This window comes from Penaeus chinensis, chromosome 20 (genome assembly GCF_019202785.1).
Source record: "Penaeus chinensis breed Huanghai No. 1 chromosome 20, ASM1920278v2, whole genome shotgun sequence".
NCBI classification, from domain to species: Eukaryota; Metazoa; Arthropoda; class Malacostraca; order Decapoda; family Penaeidae; genus Penaeus; species Penaeus chinensis.
The window spans coordinates 17,026,560-17,034,059 of NC_061838.1; the positions used below are offsets into that span (position 1 = coordinate 17,026,560).

General features: G+C 38.9%; 2 protein-coding genes across 2 annotated transcripts in view; one reads left to right on the forward strand and one right to left on the reverse strand.

Moving 5' to 3' along the window:
- Positions 1-1,638, reverse strand: part of LOC125036019 (aspartate beta-hydroxylase domain-containing protein 2-like) — a 2,254-nt gene extending 616 nt beyond the window's left edge. The window contains exon 1 of the mRNA XM_047628371.1: positions 572-1,638. Coding sequence (XP_047484327.1) covers positions 572-1,409 — 838 coding nt within the window. The 5' untranslated portion in view covers positions 1,410-1,638. The remainder of the gene's footprint in view (positions 1-571) is intronic.
- A 293-nt stretch (positions 1,639-1,931) lies between these two features.
- LOC125036117 (intraflagellar transport protein 22 homolog) lies at positions 1,932-5,212 on the forward strand. Its single transcript, XM_047628535.1, has 4 exons — positions 1,932-2,156; positions 3,252-3,424; positions 3,974-4,170; positions 4,739-5,212. The coding sequence occupies exons 1-4, from the start codon at positions 2,115-2,117 to the stop codon at positions 4,885-4,887; spliced, it is 561 nt and encodes a 186-aa protein (XP_047484491.1). The 5' UTR covers positions 1,932-2,114; the 3' UTR covers positions 4,888-5,212.
- Positions 5,213-7,500: the final 2,288 nt, after the last annotated feature.

The window sequence follows — 7,500 nt, forward strand, 5'->3', positions numbered from 1 at the left end:
GGATCGATCTTATCCAGGTCATCAATATGACTTTCAAAACAAAACTGGTATTGTAGAGAAGGGATGGGAAAAGAGAATGAGATATAAGGGGAGAGAAAGAGAGAAAGGGACATATTTTACAATTAAATCAAATATAACACTGAGCCATATTCTTAGCTGCACCTGCAGTAAACCCAGCTCCATGAGGCAAGCAATTTGTGCTAATCTCCAGAATATTTCTGATGTATTCAAAGCTGCCAATTTTCAAAAGATGCATTTTTGTTGACAGCTAGTTATTTGTAAACAGTCAGCATAACACAACAACCACTGATACTGCTAAAGTTCACTATTCCTATGCCTGAGGATACTGATATTATCTATTGTAGAGATTACCAACTGTTAACTATAATGCACTTTTCCAAAAGCTGGGGCATATGTTCATTAAATCTATCATGAAACAGAAATCATCATACATGTGTGAAGGAAAATCAAATCTACTACAGAATGACATCCCAAAACTTAAGGGAATGATCTTATCTGTATGTAATATCAATAACAATAAAAAACAAAAACAAAAACATCATCATCCTACCTAAATGGCACCTCAACCTTAGATTAGTGGGGCCATAATGAGGCTCAATATGTGAGTCTGGATACAGCACTGAGAAGCAGGCATTGCCAAACACACAATTCTGCATGACTGATGGCAATGAACCGATCATGATTGATGTGTTGGGACATCTTTTGCAGTTTGACTCATTGACGACACCTTGGTCAATGAAGGGGAAGATGCACCAATGACCACGAGGGATATCGTTCAGTTTCCAGCCCCAGTTGTCGCCACCCTTCAGAGCCTCAAAGACAGACTCAAATTCCTTCAAGATAATGCTGAAATTGAGCTTCAGGAGTCTCAGTTCCATCCCATAGACATCAAACTCATTCCAGTAAGAGTTGGCTGGTAAATCTACAGAGAATATGGTAGGCTTCTGGAAGGCTGATCGGAGAGATTTCTCTTTCTGTGAGGTTCTTGTCCTGTCTTCTCCCAACTTCTCGGTAGATGGAACCAGCCTCCTCACCACTGTCTGCACAGCATCACGTACTCTAAGTGATATGGACTCCTGAGTCTCAGAGTCTAATGCTCTCCATTTCTCCACAATTTGTTGTTCCAGCTCCTTGTATTTACAGCAACGGACACAGCTGGAGTTCCTGCACGACTGTGACTCTGAGTGGTCTGGGGTCGGAAAGAGGTAGAACACTTTCCTCAGGATCTCCAAGACCGCGATTTTCAAAGGCACTTTATTCTCCTTTTTGTAAAAGATAACAAGAATCAGAGCAGCAAATATCACGCCCAGTGCCATAGAGGGCATGAGGGGCAGGGCGGGATCGGGAAGTCCACCCAGGAAGGCGGAACAACATTCTCGTATGCCCATGGCGATTACTTGGCAATTGCAGCAACTTGACACTAGCTAAATGGCCCTCAACGAGCACGAGCAGACCATCAGCTGCCTCTTGAATCACCAATAAAATCGTTACACTTGACAGCTACATGGATTTCGTCTGCTCCTGTGACTGAATGGCTTCAGATGCGGCTGCTAGTTGACTTCAGTGCCATTAAAATTGTAAAGGATCCCTGAATAAGGAATCCAATTGCCTTCCGGTTTTCTGGCACTTATAGTGTAAACAAATGGATATTAGGGACGGCGGGTCTAAAACTATTTAGATTACTTTTACAAAAAATCACAAATGTATGTATGTTAAATGTTTAATGCGTTATTTAAGTATTAAGCATTGATTGATTGATATTTTTACGATTTTAATGAAAACACTTAAAACATGTTTATATAATCATGTAGGAAAAAATAAACTAAAGTAAAATAAAAGCAGCAAAGGCTTAAGTCTTTAAAAAAATCCATACTAATACTAAAAGAAATACAAGAATAAAACGAAATAAAGAATTTAGCCCCGCAGTCGCTGGCATGCCACCGAAGATAAACAAGTAATTTTGAAACTCTCCGCCTGTCTCCAAAAGGGATCTCTCTAAATGCCACGAAAAAACGAAGAAATTGTGAAACAAGTGTTATAATTGGTGAAGAGAAGAAAGCTGCAACATAATCGGAACAATCGTGTGAGACACCATGTCGAATAAGGTGAAAATAGTGATGGTTGGTCCGCCCGAGGTACGAGTCGAATTCGGTTTCGTATTTTTCTACTATATTTAATCAGCTGCAGTTGGAGGTGGTAGCAGAGTTGGGTAATAACATATACATTATGTAATAGGACGGTATCTAACAAAACAAGCTTATCTGTGGCAATATTTGTGCAAATCCCTCCCTGAGGTGTCATGACCCAAAATTGTCAGAAAAATGAAGGCAATGAAATATATTTTTTCCATATGGCATCACACATAAAGAAAAGTCCTTTGCACAATGAATAACACTCAAATCAGTAGATTTCCTATGGTAAAATATCAAATTCATATCAAAAGCAAACTTCTACCTTTATTCATATAGACTATTTTAAAAATCCATCAATTCTGGTATGTATGGATGCTTCATGATGTCATGGTTTTAGCAACTATACTGGACCCTGGTGAAATGGCAGATGGGTAGAGCAGGAGTTATCCTGGGAATAGGTGGGGTCAGATTATGTGCTATAGAATAGGTTTTATAGATCAGGGTAGTTTTGGGCACGTCTGTAATTTTAGAAATTCATAACTTTGGTCTCTAAATCCATCCTCACTGAACTACCGTTAATGTCAGCCAACCCATTTGTTATCAAGTGTTGGGTCTGGGAGTTTTTAAGGTTATCATTTTTGTTAAGTCAACTATTTTTTCTGAACAATATGATTCTAATGGGCATCAAAGGATTATGAAGGAAAATTTTGTAGAAAGGTTTTGACATATATCATCTACAATACATTTACTTTGATTTCAGGATTTTTATACCCAAACAGCCAACTAATGTTCTCCATCCTACAGAGATTTTACAAGTAAAAGAAAGAAGAGAATAATGAATAAAATTTTCAAACCTTCATTTCTATAACTAATAGTGTTGTATCTGATCATTAAGGGCATCATCTCATTTTTCTCCATCTCTTTGTGGTCCTTGTTTCACACCCACCCTCACGTCTCTTCCTCTCATTTTCTTTCCTTTCCTCCCTTTTTTCAGAGGTTGTTAAAACAAATTATATACAATTGGGAAAAGATCATTAACATTTTTAACTAAAAACTTAGATGTTCATCACTTAGCTGTTTTTTTATTCTCATTTTCAGTGTGGGAAAACAACACTCACAAACTTTCTAAGTGAGGCTGGAGAAGTGGGAAGTGGGGAGTACAGACCCACCAAAGGCTGCAGGATTCTGGAATTCGAAGTGCCCAATGTAACCTACAACAACACTGCAGCCAGTGTTGAGGTTGAGCTGTGGGATGTCAGTGGTGATAGGACGTAAGAATGTTTTTTTTCTTGTTATTTGTTATGTGTATTTGTACTCCTGATTTCTTATTTTAATTGTTCTCACTTTTAGCAAGTGATCTGCTGATCAGAGTTATAAAGCTGCTAAAAGATTAATAATTCTAGTTAGTTGGCTATATATATTTTGTTTCATATTTAGTTGGCTATATATATTTTGTTTCATATTTAGTTGGCTATATATATTTTGTTTCATATTTAGTTGGCTATATATATTTTGTTTCATATTTAGTTGGCTATATATATTTTGTTTCATATTTTATTGTACTTATTTTTAATCTTATTGTTAGAAAAAAAATATTTCCTGATGATTTTTGATAATATCTGTGATACTACTTGTTTCAGTGTGTGCTGGAAAATTTATTGGTGTATCAGATGTGAATATAATCATTTATAACATGTCTTTTACATATAAACTGAAGTGAGTAACTAATATGTATCAGAATTTGCTTGATCATACAGGGAATGAATGCCGACATTGCCAACATTTTAAGAGTACTCATTTCAATTTCTTTCTCGCATTAGCTTTGAGACGTGTTGGCCTGTCATTCAGCAAGGAGCACAGGGCATTATCTTTGTGCACAGCCCAGGGCGAGAGGAACACGCAAGAGTCCTTGAAAACCTGTACACGCACTTTGCCGAACAACAGGGCATAAGTGAAGCTCAGTGCGTTGTGTTCTGCCACTACAAACCAGGAGCCAAAGGGAAAGGGGCAAAACTTTGTGAGTGATCAGCATTTTGTTTTTGTTAGTCTGTCTTTCTAAGAGAAAAATCTGTTGTAATATTCAATTTTTTTGTAGGTAGGATTAATAAAATTGTTACTGTGTTTTGAAGGTGTCATAATGTGGTAGGGATGATATATATATACTCATCATTGAGTTTTGGTCAATATAAACTAAGACTATTCTTTTTATTATCCACTACCTACTTGGTCCCTAGTTGGCCTTACTTTTCTTTAGATTTGCATCATATGACTTTAATTTGATATAGACAGCAGATAATCCAAATCATGTTATTGATCTATCATGTGAAAAGTTGTGCAGTATTTAATCAACTTCAAATTTATTTGATTTTTTCATCAGGTCAAACGTTGTATACATTGTTGTCTTACTGCTATTAAATTCATATGTAAACTTCTACTTTTATATATCTGATCTTTATTCTTTGGAGAGGTAGGACCTCTCCTTTTTTCTTTTACATAATTCAATGTTGATACAAGATGTATTTTTTTTCGGATTCAGATGATAATAATTTTGATAGTACAAAACTCATCTCTCTTTTCTATTTCAGCAACTCCCTTCAACAAGATCTCCAAAATCGACACGCACTTGGATGACGATAGTGGAAGTGTGAAGAGGGATTTTAATGACTTCATTGCATCTGTCATGAGTCACATGTCTGATGTTGTTGAGCGTCAAGAGAACTTTATATTGCAGTGAACCTTAGCGAATTCATGCAATGATATAAAAATGTTATTAGCTCACATGTACCTATCAACGTGCAGTGGGCTCACACCCAAGCATAGACATGAATTTGGCATGAAGATATACATGTCATGTGTGCACTGATATTTTTTTTGTGATACCTTTGCTGTTATTTATGTATTTGCAAAAAAGAATAATGCAGTGATGTTTCTGTACACTTAACCCAATGCCGCCAGGGAAAATGAATAAAAATTGGGAAAATGCTGTGCTCATTTTCTATATTTTTGTGAAATGTCTCTGCACATAGATGGCTCTGCTAGTGCTTAGCCACAAAAGAGTCAATTAGTAGACCTTGTGACCTTTCGTGATTTGAATTGGCGGGGAAAATGTATTTTTTACTAGTGCTATGAATATCGATGGTGTTATTTTTATTATAAACATAATTACCATAATGTAATGAACATTAGGAACAGCAAAATAAGATAAAGTAAAATATTTTCATAAATCAAAGAAAAGGTGAATGGGCGAGACAGGCTGCACTCGTAACTGGCTCGTTGGTGACTTAGTACAAGTGTAGCCATCTATGTGAAAAAGCAATTAAACAAGTAACTCACAGTGGGCATGGCACGTACGTACACGTCATGCCCGTCGACATTGGGTTAATACCTTCTAGTCACGTAATATATATTTATGCCGTCCATAATAAACTATATATTAAGAGTCTTATTTTTATATATCCTGTATGATACCTGTAAGTGGAATTATAATTGTTTAGAATAGAAATATGTTCTAACAATTATAATTCAAGATTAATAGGAAAGATTGAAAACTTATCCATAATTGATCTGTGGAATGAAGGCATGAATTCTACAGAAATCTCATATGAGGGGAACTTCAAGTTACCCAAGTACTGCAGCTCATGCTACAGTTGACATAACTTTGACCTGTTGAATTGCAACTATCCTGGTTTTGTGTATTGAAAGAGAGCTGACCTAACTCTAGCCTATTTAATTACAATACTCAGTTTTGGCATTTTTAATTGGTAGATCCTTTAACAGTTCTGTAAAACATGGTATACTACAACATTACCATTTACAGAACTCGTTAATGAAAGAGTCTAGTTGCCTGGCTGTCTTTATTATGATTCTTATCCTCTCTGCCCTCTCCTCTCCCTCTCCCTCTCTCTCTCTCTTGTGTGCTGTGTGGTGCAGCGGTAGCGATCTCGTCTGGCAATCTTGCTGACCTGTGTTCAAATCCCTCGCCGCCAGTGAATAGCATCCCCGGCCATTCCTTACACACAGGTGATAACTTAGAAGCAAAATGAAACAGACACTATGTTACACCAAGAATATCCATTGTAGCAAATTAAATTAAACCTCTCTCTCACTCACACACACACACACACACACACTCACACTCACTCTCACTATCACTCTCACTCACATCACACTCACACTCACACACACTCTCTCTCACTCACTCACTCACTCACTCACTCTCTCTCTCTCTCTCTCACTCACTCTCTCACTCACTCTCACTCTCACTCTCTCGCTCTCTCTCTCTCTCACTCTCACTCACTCACTCTCTCTCTGTTTATATATATATATATATATATATATATATATATATATATATATACACACACACACACACACACACACACATATGGGTGGGTGCTTTATGCTCAGGGTGATGTGATGTAATGGTGTGGTAGCCTAGATTGTGTTAAGTACTTGCATGCCTTCTCGCTTGCAGCTGCCACCGCTGGCTCCCTTGCCAGTTCACAGCCTCTCCGTCATCAAGATTTCTGCAGTGCCTCCACCTAGCAAGTAAGGTGGGCTGTGGGTCCCGTTGGGAGGGCAAATCTTGGGGTACAGGATGGGAACGAGAGTTAATCATCCTGCCTGCGCCCTGGTAGATACCAACCCAGCATGAGGCCTGTTGGGCAAAGCCCAAGGGAACCCCACGGTTGGATGTTGGGCCCCATAGCCTGCTGACCTCCTTTATTTGGGGCATTGTTGGTGGGGGTCCACCTGGAGCTATCTGGGAAGATGCTTGGATCATCCAGTCCTTGTGGCAGGACAAGCGGTTACCTCTGCTATTGAGAGAATTGGAGAGGTTGGGAGTCGGGGTAGCTGCCCTCACAGAGGTGAAAAGCCCTGGCAGCGGCACGATCAATATGGGAGGGTACACCTACTACTGGTCAGGCCGTGGTGATTGTCATCACCTCTTGGGAGTAGCCATAGCCATCTCCAGCCGACTTCAACCCTCGGTAGTTGAGCGTATTATGGCATTGAGACTGGAGCATGCTTTTGGCTTCATGTCTCTTATTGCTGTGTACGCTCCTACCGATGTTTGCAAACTCAATGTGAAAGAAGTGTTCTATGCCAAACTCACATCCATGGGAGACAGTTGCCCCTGGCGAGACATTCGCATTGTTCTGGGTGACTTCAATGCGGTATCCGGCTGTGATCGAGCTGGCCCCCATGGCTTGGGAGCTTATCCCAGCAGTGAGAAGTCTTTTTCTCTGGGACTTTGCTGGGTCCCAGAGAATGATGATTTCTGGCTCCTGGTATCAGCGCTCCAACCTGTATTGCTGGATATGGTATGTTTTTTCGTGGCATTTAG